Source organism: Hemitrygon akajei, chromosome 14, assembly GCF_048418815.1.
Source record: "Hemitrygon akajei chromosome 14, sHemAka1.3, whole genome shotgun sequence".
Lineage (NCBI taxonomy): Eukaryota > Metazoa > Chordata > Chondrichthyes > Myliobatiformes > Dasyatidae > Hemitrygon > Hemitrygon akajei.
The window spans coordinates 64,692,514-64,707,485 of NC_133137.1; the positions used below are offsets into that span (position 1 = coordinate 64,692,514).

Below are 14,972 nucleotides of genomic sequence, written 5' to 3' on the forward strand. Positions count from 1 at the left end.
CCTTCTCCAGCTCTGTATCACTTTCGCCAATCACCTTTCCAGCTCTTAGCTTCATCCCACCCCCTCCGGTCTACTATCATTTCGCATTTCCCCCTCCTCCCTCTACTTTCAAATCTCTTACTATCTTTCCTTTCGGTTAGTCCTGACGAAGGGTCTCGGCCCGAAACGTCGACATCGCTTCTCCCTATAGATGCTGCCTAGCCTGCTGTGTTCTACCAGCATTTTGTGTGTGTTGTTGTTTATAGAGAGGAATGGTCTAAAATTCCTCCAACCTGCTGTGCAGGGCTGATGAACAGTTACTAGAAATGTTCAGTTGAAGTTATTGCTGTACCGGGGTGGGGGGAGTCACACCAGTTACTGGAAACAAAAATACACATACTTTTTCCAACAAATACATACAAATATTGGATCTTTTTTCTCAATAAATCAATGAATAAGTATCACACACAAAATGTTGGAAGAACTCAACAAGTCAGACAGCATCTATGGAAAAGAGTACTGTCGATGTTTCAGACCAAGACCCTTCAAGCAGGACTGGAGAGAAAAAAAGATGAGGAGTAGAGTTAAAAGGTGGGGGGAGGGCAAGGTGAAACCAGAAGGGGGAGGGTGAATTAAAGAGCTGTGAGTGGTGAAAAAGATACAGGGCTGGAGAAGTGGGAAATCTAATAGGAGAGGACAGAAGGCCCTGGAAGAAAGATAAGGGGAGAGGAGCACCAGAGATGGGCAGGCAAGGAGATAAGGTGAGAGAGGGAAAAGGGGATGAGGAATGTTGGGGGGGGGGGGGGGGCATGACCAGAAGTTCAAGAAATTTATGTTCATGTCATCAGGTTGGAGGCTACCCAGACAGAATATAAGCTGTTGTTCCTCCAACCTAAGTGTGGCCTCATTGCGACAGTCGAGGAGGCCATGGATAGACATATCGGAATGGGAAGGGGAAGTGCAATTAAAATGGACGGCCACTGGGAGATCCCACTTCTTCTGACAGATGGACCATAGGTGCTCAGCGGTCTATCAATCTATGTTGGGTCTCACCGACATACAGGAGGCCACACTGGGAACAGCTTATGACCCCAACATACTCACAGGTGAAGCTTCATCTCATCTGGAAGGACTGTCTGCAGCACTGAATGGTAGTGAGGGAGGATATGTCGGGGCAGGTGTAGCACTTGTTCCGCTTGCAAGGATAAGTGACAGAAGGGAGATCAATGGCTTCCTCTATTGTCGCGATGAGGCCACACTCAAGCTGGAGGAAGAACACCTTATGTTCTCTTTGGGCAGCCTCCAACCTGATGGCATGAACATCGATTTCTCAAACCTCTGGTAAGGACCCCCACCTTCACCATTCCCCATCCCCTTTTTCCTCTCTCACCTCATCTCCTTGCCTGCCCATCTCTGGTGCTCCTGTCCCCTTTTCTTTCTTCCAGAGCCTTCAGTCATCGCCTATTAGACTTCCCCCTTCTCCAGCCCTGTATCTGTTTTACCAATCAACTTCTCAGCACTTTACTTCACCCCTCCCCATTCTCATTTCACCTATTACCTTGTGTTCTTCCCTCCTCTCCCCCACATTTAACTCCACTCATCTTTTTTTTCCTCCAGTCCTGCTGAAGGATCTTGGCCTGAAACATTGACTTCATTCTTTTCCATAGATGCTGCCTGGTCTGCTGAGTTCCTCCAGCATTTTCTGTGTGTTGCTTGGATTTCCAGCATCTCCAGATTTTCTCTTGTTTCTAAATATTTTTTGTGTAATTTATTTAATAGTGTTACATGAAGACCTGATCACATTTTAGGTCATATTTATGCAGAAACAGAGAAAGGTCTGCAGGATTCACAAACTTTCTAGAACCACTGTACCTTTGTAGACCATGTGAAAAGGTTTAAATAAAAGGGATTTTTATTTCGCAAATTGTTTTCCCTGACATATCACAAGGAAGATGGAATTCCATAGGCAGACATTCCTAAAGTCTCCCAAGTTATGAGATTAGTAGCTTGAGAATTTCAAATTTGAAGCATCAGATTAATGAACTGCAAATATATTTTGGTTTTGGTTAATTCAATGACTCGCGATAAATTAACACTAATGTGTGGCAGATTAGCATTTATAACCTTTTAGGTTGGAAAGAAAAAAATATTATTGATTGAAAATTTTAGGCAAAATACAATAAAACAACATCCAAACTAGTGAAAATGACCACCATTATAACCATATAACAATTACAGCACGGAAACAGGCCATCTTGGCCCTTCTAGTCCATGCCGAATGCTTGCACTCACCTAGTCCCACTGACCCGCACTCAGCCCATAACCCTCCATTCCTTTCCTGTCAATATACCTATCCAATTTTACTTTAAATGACAATACCGAAGCTGCCTCTACCACTTCTACTGGAAGCTTGTTCCACACAGCTACCACTCTCTGAGTAAAGAAGTTCCCCCTCGTGTTACCCTTAAACTTTTGCCACCTAACTCTCAACTCATGTCCTCTTGTTGGAATCTCCCCTACTCTCAATGGAAAAAGCCTATCCATGTCAACTCTATCTATCCCCCTCATAATTTTAAATACCCCTATCAAGTCCCCCTCTACGCTCCAAAGAATAAAGGCCGAACTTGTTCAACCTTTCCCTGTAACTTAGGTGCTGAAACCCAGGTAACATTCTAGTAAATCTCCTCTGTACTCTCTCTATTTTGTTGACATCTTTCCTATAATTTGGTGACCAGAACTGTACACAATACTCCAAATTTGGCCTTACCAATGCCTTGTACAATTTTAACATTACATCCCAACTCCTATACTTCTACACCATCTCTTACAAAAATAGGCAGTGTTACAGGATCTCCAACCAGTAACACAAAATCAAGTTTCCAGTTACGGATTTTTTTTTAAATGGTGAAAAGTGCAAGATAGCACAATGATATTTTAATTAGATGTACTGTAGGGAGTTTTTCAATCTTGGGTACAAAATGATCTAAAGCAAAAATATACTACAAAAATGCAAAAGTTCAAAGCATTAATTTTAATTTCTTGAGGATTAGAACTGATCTTATCCTTCTGACAATGAACATTTTTAAACAATTCAATACTCACTTCTTGCTTGCGATGATCTTTCTTCAACTGAGCAATTTCTCGGTTTCTCCTAGATTCTGTCATTCGAGCACGTTCTTGTTCTTCTTTCATTTGTCTCATGAGACGGACCTTCAAAACGGCAAGAATAGACATTGTTTCTGAATGCCACCACCATCCTTAATTGCTTTCTTCAATCTAGGGCTAGGTAATGTTTAAGAATAAAGAATTCATACTTGTATCAGGTCCAAGCATTAGCCCTTCTTATTCTATCACTGAACTCAGCCATACTTGTTACTGAGAAGACCATGAACTTGTAAAAGTTACTGTTAGTGGACCTACATACAATTTCCTCCCATCGTATTTTCCCCCTTCTCTGTTGCTGTTTGCCTTACAAGTGATAAATCAAAGTTTCAAATGCATGCACAATTTTAACATTGTAACTAGGCAATTGTAACATCTATTATAAATAACTTATCCACAATCATCCTCATCTCTGAGACATCCAACATAATCCATTAAGGCAGAGAATGTCAGCCACTTCTCAAAGGAAATGGCAAAGATGTAATTTTTAAATTTTTTTTTAAAAAAGCACCGATAGGGGAGAACAATACAAAACTAGCTGCAGGAAATCTGAAATAAAAAAGTGCTGGCAACACTTAAGTCAGACAGAATGTGCAGAAAGAGAAACAGTAAACTTTCAGGTCCTCAACCTTTCAATAAATTCTGGCAGCCAGCTTCAAAATGTCATTGTTCCCAACACTTTCACTTGGTCAGCAGAATGCAAACAAATTTAAGGTGCAATCAAGACTAAATTCTGCCCACCTTACATATCAATTTCCCATAAAATACTAACAATAATATTTAGTAATATGATAGGCCATCATGACATAGCTTTAGTGGTACTTAAATTACATGCCACCATTCAAAAAGTGTACAACTTTACAACAGAAGCACATTTACTGTTTCTATTAACTTTACCTGTCTTCATATTTCCCTCAGCACAAGCCATGCTTCATTAGGTGGGTGGTGAGGAGATGAAATTAACATTTGTATTTTCAAGCTGATCAACACTATGGTGACTAGGAATAGGCTTTAATATTCAAGATTCTTTTTCCTGCTATTTCTCCTCACATGAAGTGAGGCAACACTTCACCTGTAAATTTGTTGGGGGTCATCTATTCTGTCCGGTGCTCGTAATGCAGCCTCCTTTATATTGGTGAGACCTGTTGTAAATTGGGGGACAGCTTTATCGAGTACTTCTACTCTCATCACCAAAAGTGGAACTTTACGGCAGCTAAACATTTTAATTCCCATTCCCGTTCTAACAGGTTGGTCCATGGTTTCCTCTTGTGCCAAGCTGGAGGAGCAACACATTATATTCCTCCAACCTGATGGCATGAATATTGATTTCCCCTTCGGGGTCAAAAAAAAAAATTCCCTTCCCCTCCTCTTCTATTTTGCATTCTGACCTCTTACCTCCTCTCACCCATCACCTCCAGGCATCATCAATGGAAAAAAGCACAGTCAATGTTTTGGCGTGAGACCCTTCGAAAGGTCTGAATAAAAAAAGATTAGGAGTAGATTTTAAATGTGGGGGAAGGGAGAGAGAAACACAAGGTGACAGGTGAAACTGGGAGGGGAAGGGATGAAGTAAATAGCTGGGAAGTAGACTGGTGAAAGAGATACAGCGTTGAAGAAGGGTGAAGTCAGAGAGGTAAGGATAGGCCATAGAAGAAAGAAAAATGGGGAGGAGCACCAGAGGGAGGCAATGAGCATTCAAGGAGATAAAGTGAGAGGGAAAAGGGGATGGGGACTAGTGAAGGAGAGGACAGGGGCATGACCTGAAATTCAAGAAATCGATGTTCACGCCATCAGGTTGGAGGCTACCCGGACAGAATACAAGGTGTTGTTCCTGAGTGTGGCCTCATTGCGACAGTACAGGCGACCATGGATAGACACATTGAATTGGGAATGGGAAATGGAATTAAAATGGGTGGCCACAGGAAGATCCTGCTTCTTCTGGTGGACAGAGAGTAGGTGCTCTGTGCAGCTGACTCCCAGTCTACATCGGGTCTCACCGATATACAGGAGGTCAAACCAGGGGCACTGGGCAGAGTATATGACCCCAACAGACTCACAGATGAAGTATTGCTTCACCTGGAAGAAATGTTTGCAGCCCCAAATGGTAGTGGGGGAGGTGGTGTAGGGGCAGGTGTAGCACTTGTTCCGCTTGCAAGGATCAGTGAGGAGGGATGAATGGACAAGGGAGTTGCACAGGGAATGATCCCTTCAAAAAGCAAGAAGTGGCGGCGGGGGGGGGGAAGATGTGCTTGGTGGTGGGATCCCGTTAGAGATGGTGGAAGTTCTGGAGGATTATGAGCTGGACGTGGAGGTTGGTGGGGCGATAGGCAAGGACAAGAGGAACCCTATCCCTGGTAGAGTAGCAGAAGGTTGGGGTAAGAGCAGACATGCGTGAAATGGAAGAGACAGGGTTGAAGCCAGCGTTGATGGTGGAGGAAGGGAAGCACCTTTCTTTGAAAAAGGAGGACATCTCCTTCATTCTAGAATGAAAAGCCTCATCCTGAGAGCAGATGTGGCAGAAACGGAGGACATAAGGGAAGGGGACAGGTCGGAGGAATTTGGATTTCCAGTATTTGCAGATTCTCTCTTGTTCATGACTATCACCTCCTGCTGGATCCTCTTATCCTTCCCTGTCTCCTATCAGATTCCTTCCTCTTCAGCCTTTTACTTTTCCCACCCATCTGGCTTTACCAATCACCTCCTAGCCATCCTCCCTACCCTCGCCCCCACCTTTTTCTTCTGGCATCTTCTCGCTTCCTTTCCAATCTTGAAGAAGGGTCTTGGCCTGAAACATGGACTGTTTATTCATTTTCACTGATACTGCCAAGCTGTTCAGTGATTCCAGCATTCTGCATGCGTTGGTTTTTATTTCTTCACAAAATTCCAAGCCAATAAAGAGAAATTTAGTGTGTTATAGCTGCCAGAAATAAATGAACTCTACCTTGGTTTTCTTCATTTCTCCCACTTCTTGCTGCAGTTTCTTCAACTGTTTTTCATACTGCAGTTGATTTTTTAGTAAGCGAGCATGTTCCTTTTGGGCAGTATGCAACTTCTGCAGTTCTTTGTTCATTACTTGAAGCTTTTTCTCATATTCTGATTTAATTTTATTTGCTTTTTCTTCAGAAAAACTTTCCATTGAACCTAGAATAATCAAAATTTTAGGTTTATCTGCAACCTAAAGACAGATACTTCCTATCTACTCTGATCACCTGCTACAACTATTACGTCTCAAGTTTGTGGAGTCAATTACTGTTCATATTAGGCACTAACACATGAAATTGTTTATTGCTGCAAGTTAAAAGCTGAAGTCTGTCCCGAGCTTTATAGGCTCATCAGGCCGGAGCTTACGCCGGTTTTCGTGGCGTGAAGTGACTGAGAGTATGAGAACCGCACCCTCCCCCCCCACCACCCACCACAGAGGACACCAGTCTGTTACGAGGTTAACCCCCAGCATTTTGCCAGTACCCATTTTCAGCTGGGTGGACTGGAGCAACTTGTGGTTAAGTGCCTTGCTCAAGGACACAACACATTGCCTCAGATGGGGCTCGAACTCACGACTTTCAGATCGCTAGTCCAAACCCTTAACCACTTGGCCACACGCCACACTTATTGCTTTAAGGAATCACAATAAAGTGGCTTATAAGATGTTGAAAAGAATAGAAATTGAAAAGAAAATGGATTGAGAATTTGACCTGTCAAGTTATAATCAAAGCTTTATGTCAAAAAATCATTTTTGCTCTCTATCTTACCCAGGTTTTGAAGAACACGGTCTCTCTCCAATTGGGTGTCCCGAATTTTATTTTGCAGCATCATTAACTTTTCCTCATACTGCTGTTTCAGTGTCTGAAGTCGTCGCTGGCTATTTTCCAGTTCATCGATAAGCTTCTGCTTAATTTCTATTTCGCAGGTAATGTTAGCCAGATCTGCCTGGAAATTAGCTAAGGAAATAAGGAAGATTGCTTGAGTAACAAGAGTGATTGAATATCATGAGCATGAAAAACTAAAATATTGTTTAAATCTAAGCATCATTAAATGGCAAGGAAAAACCTCAGAGTTCTTCTGCTGCTGTTGCACAAATGTTCAAAGATCAAATATTTATCACAAAGCATTGGTTCACCTGTCCGAACCAGGAAATTCAATGACAAACCCAAGTATTGATCCAACTGTTATCACCAAAATAACAATATTTTAAAAATGAACTGTGTACTCCTATGTGCTTCTCTGCCAATACAGGGATTATAATTGGCTATTAAATTCTTTGTCCATTGCAATACATACATGTGCCAAACATGGCAACAGCACATTCAAGCCCCAGTCACTCACCAACTTACATTCTGTTCATTCCTATCATTCTGGAAGTATTTTGCTTTATTTTATTTTCTTTCATAATCTTAAACATGTTCATTAATTCTTTATTAATTAAACATTCATTAATGTTCATTAATGTTCTAATGCTTCTGCATTAGAATTAAAGCCTGGGGATAAACATTGACTCGTGTAACAATCCCCACGTCCAGGAAGGAAAGAAAAACGGTTCAAGTGCCTGAATCCAGCTGAAAGCACAATTTGCAGCAAAACATTGGATAAGTAAGAATGAATTTGAGAAGGAGGAGAGAGGGATGGGTTGAGAAGGTGGAGAAAGGAATGGGTTGTTCCATGCAGGTAAAGAAAAAAACAATTTCTTTACCAGCATGGGAACTAACAAAGGAGAACGTGTAAGCAGAAAAAAAGGAAACAAAATATTATGTGACCTACTAGTAGGATCAGGAAACACATCAGAAACTACCGTAAAGGTTGTAGTGACCGAGAACTAGTGTTAAAAGACTAATGTAATTGTACAGAGACAGATTTATTAAAAGAGAAATCATGTGCAAAAAACCTTCTCAAGTTCTACAAGAATTAGTTTGGTTTAATAAGCAAAGGGAACCCAGTTAATATGGTGTATTAGATTTTCAGAAGATTCTTGCCGAGGTCCCACACAGGCTGGAGCACGTGGAAATGGGAGCAAAATACTGCAGTGATTGAGAATTCGTTATCAGACAAAACAAAGATTGTGAACAGTATCTTCCTCAGGTTGACAGCCTGTGACAAGTGGCATTCTACAGGTATCAGTGTTGGTTTCCAGTTATTCATAAACTATAACAATGGCTTAGGAAGCCAGAAGTTCTTTTTCCAAGTTTGGAATGATACAAAACAAGGTAACTTAGTGTGTAGTTTGGGTGGTGGATGCTGGTGGTGGAAAATGTAAAGAGACGTCTAAAGACATGGAGACAAGCTAAGTGAGTAGCAAGAACTTGAAAGACCAGATAAAATGTGCAAAAATATGAGAACATTCAATTTGATAAAACATAAAGGTAGAGTACTTGAAGAGACTACAATAAAATTCTGGAAAAACTCATCAGGTCAAGTAGCACAGAGGCAGTCTGAAGTGTTGAGCTTTCCTAACATTCTTTTTATTTAAGATTTCCAGCATCTGCAGTTTTTATTTTTATTTTTTGTTTTTAAACAGAAACAGGATGGGAAATGCTGATGCTCTTAGTGAAAACTACCATGCAGATGAAGCAAACAATGAGGAAGGCAAATGGCAAGTTGGCCTTTATTAAGAGAGGATCTGAATACTGAAGATGTCTTACTGCAGTTCTTAGGGCATTGGTAAGACCACACCTGGTGTATTCTGTACAGTGTGCAAACATAGACATACTTGCTGCAGAGAGAGGGCAATAAAGACTCATCAACCTGGTCCCTCAGAATGCAGATTTACCATATGAGCAGAGTTCACAGAATACAAGGCTAATCAGATCAGAGTTTAGAAGAATCAGAGATTTCATTAAAATTACAAGATTTTTACATGACTCAGTCATAGAATAAGGTCTAATCTATTCAGAAATAAATGGAGGACAAACCTCTTCACTCAATAGATGGGGAATCTTTGGAATTCTTAACATTAAAGGGTTATGGAAGGTCAGACATCCGGTTCATTGAAAATTGATCAGCAGCATTCTGGCTATTAATGTAATCAAGAGTCAGAAGGACATGTCAGAAAAGTGGAGCTGAGATAGAAGAGGTGTCACAATCCTTACATATGGCAGAACAGGCTCAAAGGGCTTTTTTGCTGGCCACATTTCTCATGTTTGCATTAAAGCAGGGATGAATAGGTTGTTATTGGTAAGAATCAAGAACTTCTATTGTTCAAAACATCATCATACTCTACAAATAGGGTGCTCATACTTATTTAAGCAAAGCCCATGAATCAAAATCTTAGATAAACAAAGCCAACTAATCATTAATCTAAATAAAAGCCAGACAGCAATAGAAACGTTTAAGGCATTACCTTCTTCATCTATTTCAGAGTCAGATTCATCCGAACTTTCACTTATTTCAACTTCATCCTCTTCAGCATCTTCTTCATCCCCTTCATGATCGCTGTATTCCTGACCTTCCTCCTTCAAAAGCAATATCTGAGTCACTTACTTTGATTTGATGAAAATGTCAAATTACTTTTAGCTATTTAAACTTAGGTATACCTCCTCCAAGTCATTCTTTTCTTTCTCTTCCATGTCTTTCTCTTCTGATTTCTCCCCTTCATTAAAATCCTCTTTAGTTAGGCTGTGTAAAACATAATATGAATTACATTAAGATGTCACACCAGTTACAACATTTACACTTCTTCAGATATCAATTAAAATTAAGAGGTCGCTCACCCCCAATCATGCAAATGAAAAAAAAGTACAAATATTAAGATATATATGTCACCTTCTTACAAATTCAATGCCTTGAATAAGTATACAGCTCATACAACTATCTCCACATTTTATGGTCTCATTTTCTAAATTTTAAATATATTGAGGGATTATTTTTCAAGCGTTGTGCCTCATGTCAAATCAAAAGGAAAATTCAAAACCTGTCAACAATTTACTGAAAATTCTGAGTCTGATAAATAATACATCCCCTTTGTAATTACTACGCTTTCATCAGGTGCAATATACATATTACCTTACCAACTCGCCCAATTTGTTGATGTAGAAAATGGAGGATCACCTGAATACTCCCCCTCTCTGTAAGGTCCAACAGTATGGTAGATTTTCAAAAGACCAAACCAAAGTGAGCATTTAAGACACGTCACGGAATTGATAGTAGAGAAGCACAAATCCGGGGAAGGGTACAAAACCATCTCAAAGGCACTGAACATACTTTGGAGCACAATGCGGTCTACTGGGAAACCACAGTGACACTGTCTAGGTCAGGAAACCCCTGAAAACTTAGTACCGGACAATCATGGTACTTGTAAGAGAGGCTACTGTGACACCAAAAAGTCACTGAAGTGAGCTGCAGAAATCAGTGACTGTCACTGGAGACGAAATTGATAATTCCACAATCTCTAAGGTCTTGCACATAAAAACAAGTATTATGAAAGAGTGCAAAGGAAGAAGCCCTGGTTTGAAAAAAAACCATATCCTTGCCTGAAAAGACTTTGTAAAGCATCATCAAGATACTGTAAAGATGTGGAAGGTCTTAATGTCCGACGAGATTAAAGTGGAACTTTTTGGCCTCAACAATAAGTGGCATGTGAGGTGTAAATCTAATACTGCACATCAGCCAGGTTACACCGTTCCTACTGTAAAGTATGGTGGAGGTAGCATCATATTATGGGGATGCCTTTCAGCAGCAGGGAATGGAAATCTGGTCAGGATTGATAGGAAGATGAATGTTGCTGAACACAGAGATTCTGGATAAAAACTTGCTCGCCTCTGTCAGAAAGCTTTAACTGGGGAGGAACTTCATCTTTCACAGGTCAATGACCGAACGCACACTGCCAGAGCAACCATGGAGTGGCTTCAGATGAAGAAAATTGATGTTCTGAAGTGGCCGAATCACAGTACTGACCTTAACCCAACTGAACATCTGTCATGACTTCAAGATTGCTGTCCACCACCACTATCTAACAAACCTAGCAGTTTGAGCAATTTTGCAAGGAGGAATGGGCAAACCTTGCACCATCACGTTGTGCAAATCTAATAGAGACTTACTCAAAAAGACTACTAGCTGTAATACCTGCAAGAGTTGGTTCAGCTAAGTATTGAGCAAAGGTGAATGAATACTTTTGAATTGCTACCATCTCAGTTTCGGTATTTTTAGTTTTTCATGCTTTACAATTTTCTATGGTTTTTTGCATCTACTGTGAAAAAGGTACATTCACAAACAAAAATTTTTAGTTAAATTGATCAGAATCTCTTAATGTAATATTCATTTATGTGAACAAAGGGAAGGCTGAATACTGTTACAAAGCACTGTTTGTTATAAATGCAATAACTAACTAAGGGTGATTTTTTTTATTTCCCTGCACAATAAGAGTCACAGGTTTTGTTATCAGCAAAATACAACAATTATCTACATATGACATGGACCTTTGCTTCTTCAAACTTGTGAACAGTTGTAGTCGTCTGTTTGCAAAACAAAAAACACTTGCACAGAAATCACATCTTAAACCACCATATTAAAATACATATCCTGTTATAACAAAATATAGCTGAAGTACACATTTTTAACCATTAATATTTCAAAACCATTTATTGATTGAAAATAAGCTTCATGACTTTAACTGAATTCCAAGTGCTTTGGAACAGAAATGACTTGTATTGTGATGGTAAACTAACAAAATATTATACTGCAACAGGAAATTTCAAAATATGGTTACAAAGAAACCACACTTAAAATGCAAGCTATGTTATTTTTGACTATGTGAAACTGCAGTAAAGATGAAAAAAAAGAAATCTGATATGACAACAGTTATTTTCTCAATCCAGAATATATCAAGGCAATAAACAAATGAAAAACTGACTTAATATAAACATATACAAGTTAATTTTTAACTCAAGAAAACCACATCCAAAACAAGGATTTTAAAACATGGGAAAGTTTAAGACTGGGGAAAAAAGTCAACAGTTTCTCTGGCCAGACGTCAATAAACTGCCAACCACCCATCTCCTTCAGGTTTCCAACTCTTCTTTAGAACTTTGAACATGATACTCTGTTCCACAAATCAGTCACTCTATGTAGAAGGAAGTTAAACTTAAATATTCTACATTGTCTTCCTACTTCTAAACAGGAGTCTATGCCATCCAACTTCAAATATTGAACAGGAAATTTCTTATAGTACTCCATTTCTAATATTTCCAGTTCTTGCCTAACAGCCAATTAGATAGCGATGCTAAGACTTGTTCAAATGTTGTCCTCACTCTAGCTTGTCCTTGTGACAAGAGGAGACACAATCAAGAGAGAAGGAATATGACAGACTAGATTGTTTATCAAGTTGATGGGGAAAGAAGTATGCATTGGTAAAATGACAAAATTAACAAAAGACCACAAAAACTTGCAAAGATACAAATCCTATCTGAAACATTACATTTAATACAAATATTTAAAATAAAAGAATATTTAACACGAACAGTTGAATTTACCTCATGCACACGATTAACTGAGACCCACAAAGAAACTTTTAACAAACTATATTTGGAAAATTCAATTGAAACATAACATTGCTATCCATATCCCATTAACAAAAAAATGCATTACAGCAATTTAATAACTGCAGGCAATATTCAGGAAGAACGCACACCTTTTTTTCTTTTTCTTCTCCTTTTTCTTGAGCTTTTCCAAGTTCTTTTTAGCCATTTCCAAGACATCCATTGTATCCTTTTCTGAACCAAGGACTGAACCAGAAAAAGTACCATTAAGATATGGGGGTCTTGCTGAAGCCCTTGAAAGGTTACGACGAAGGTTTTCATTCATAGCTTCACTCTCAAATAGTTTTGATCTAAAATAATAAAACAGTACAAGGCTAAGAATGAAACCATGGGTTAGAGATAAATACTAGAATAGCATGAAATACTCCACAGAAATGTTCCGTGGAAGTTGCATGAACAATATAGAATGCAAATAAGATTAAATAGTGCAGAATACAGAATTATAAGAGGAGACTTCAAGGATCATCTTGCAGTTTACTTGCTAACTCTGAGATTCTTTTTTATAAGGTGCATCTTACAATGTAATATAGAATTCATTGTGCAGTCTGTTCGAAAGCAAAAGGCCCATGATCCTCATTCTTGGGAAAATCCCACACATTTTTCACTTTCTAAAATAATCTTAGAGGATATCATAAATTCAGAGGTTAAACCACAGTTATATGAAGCATTGGCAACACCACACTATACAGCACTTGTCTGCTTATTTAAACGTGGTAATGCTAAAGAAATTTCAAACTAATACTTGAAACAGGTAGGAGGTCTTATGAGGAAAACTTAAGAGGGCTAAGTTTGCACTCACTTCAGTTTAGAACAATAAGAGGGGACATTAACAACACAGAGAATTATCAGTGCTCCTGACAAAAGTGGCTGTGAAGAGGTTTCTTCTTAAGTGAGAATCTAGAACTTGGGATTATTGCTTAAAAATAAAGGGATACCCATTTAAGACAAGAACAAGGTGAAATTTTTTTCAAGCATTTTAGATCTTCAGAACTCCCTACTTTAACAATATACAGACAATGCTTCTATCACTCCTCAAGGAAGACAGAAATAGATTCTTGAAAAACAATGGGGAAAAACAATGCCCGAGGAAGATGTGAATATGGATTTGAGATTACAATCAGATAGGCCACAAACTTACTAAATGATGGTGCAAACTTGACAATCCAAGTTACCTGCCTCTACATAAATGTTTGTCTTTTTTCAAAAAATGATGTGTCAGTATGCATATATCTTCATCTTAAAGTTACAGTTACCTGAGATCTTCAACTTCTTTGATATAATTCTGGATCATTGCACTAATTTCTTCATTTCCATCCCCTATAATTTGTCAAGATAGAAAACTTATATCAGAACAATTTAAATGCAACTATGATCATCTGGGGATGTGAAATATTTCAAAATCTCACACCAGCTTTGAACATTGTATACATTTCTCTCCCACTCTCTCTTCAAATCTAACGTGAAAAGGATGTGTGAAATCGTGGGGACTGGTCATGACGTGGGGGTTTAAGTGTAGAAGTTCCATGAAGTACAAATTCATTTGTTCAAATTTGCTTTTGCTAATAACAAGTTTGGTCATCTTTGCAGTGGATTTTCAGAATGCCTCAGGAAAAGAGGAATTTGCTCTTGACCAGGTTATTTGTGAATACATAATCATAGATTATATCATTAAATCACAATGAAAAGTTGTCAGGAACAAACAGCATAATAATTTTATTAAGAGTTTACCTGATTTGGCAAGTACTTGATTAACCTGATCGCTGAGAAGTTGTGTTACTCTTGCCCTCAGTGATTCTATAGTTTCTTGCATTGCCTTTACCCTCATTCGCAGATTATTGTTTTCAGTTTGTAGCATGGAATTTTCATGGAACATATCATTAATACTCTCCACACCATCGTCTCCAATTATTCTCTTGCCCTAACAAAAATAAAGAACAGGTGATTTGTTTTAAAAATCCAAGCTCATCTCAGATTTCTCTGACATCGTGTTCCAGCCTGGACTGGAAGAAGATTCTTCTGGTCATACTGTAGCGGTGTGCTACATGCAACGCTGAAATAACGACACGGAGTTGGTAAACTGCAGTTAAAAAAAGATTTTATTCGAACTTCACAGCCTCGCTTTAAAGCCTCCCTGATCCCGCCCTTCCCGGGCGCGGATGCTGTAGGGGGCACATACTCACAGTCCCGCACGGGCTTTTCCCTTTGTTGGTGAAGCAGACCTGGCGCCCTTTTGGGACTGGCCTTTATGCCGGCGCGCTGGCTATTTGTGAGCCGGTTCAAGTGCGCTAGGAAGTGGGTCGCCACATA

At 39.3% G+C, this 14,972-nt stretch overlaps 1 protein-coding gene across 5 annotated transcripts in view; it reads right to left on the reverse strand.

Moving 5' to 3' along the window:
• kif21a (kinesin family member 21A) overlaps positions 1-14,972 on the reverse strand; it is a 138,300-nt gene that overhangs the window by 56,352 nt on the left and 66,976 nt on the right. For all 5 annotated transcript variants that reach the window (XM_073066261.1, XM_073066260.1, XM_073066259.1 and 2 more), the window contains exons 9-16: positions 14,394-14,583; positions 13,919-13,982; positions 12,758-12,955; positions 9,666-9,747; positions 9,473-9,584; positions 6,891-7,079; positions 6,083-6,282; positions 3,082-3,189 (exon numbers count right to left, since the gene is read on the reverse strand). In XM_073066261.1, coding sequence (XP_072922362.1) covers positions 3,082-3,189; positions 6,083-6,282; positions 6,891-7,079; positions 9,473-9,584; positions 9,666-9,747; positions 12,758-12,955; positions 13,919-13,982; positions 14,394-14,583 — 1,143 coding nt within the window. The remainder of the gene's footprint in view (positions 1-3,081; positions 3,190-6,082; positions 6,283-6,890; positions 7,080-9,472; positions 9,585-9,665; positions 9,748-12,757; positions 12,956-13,918; positions 13,983-14,393; positions 14,584-14,972) is intronic.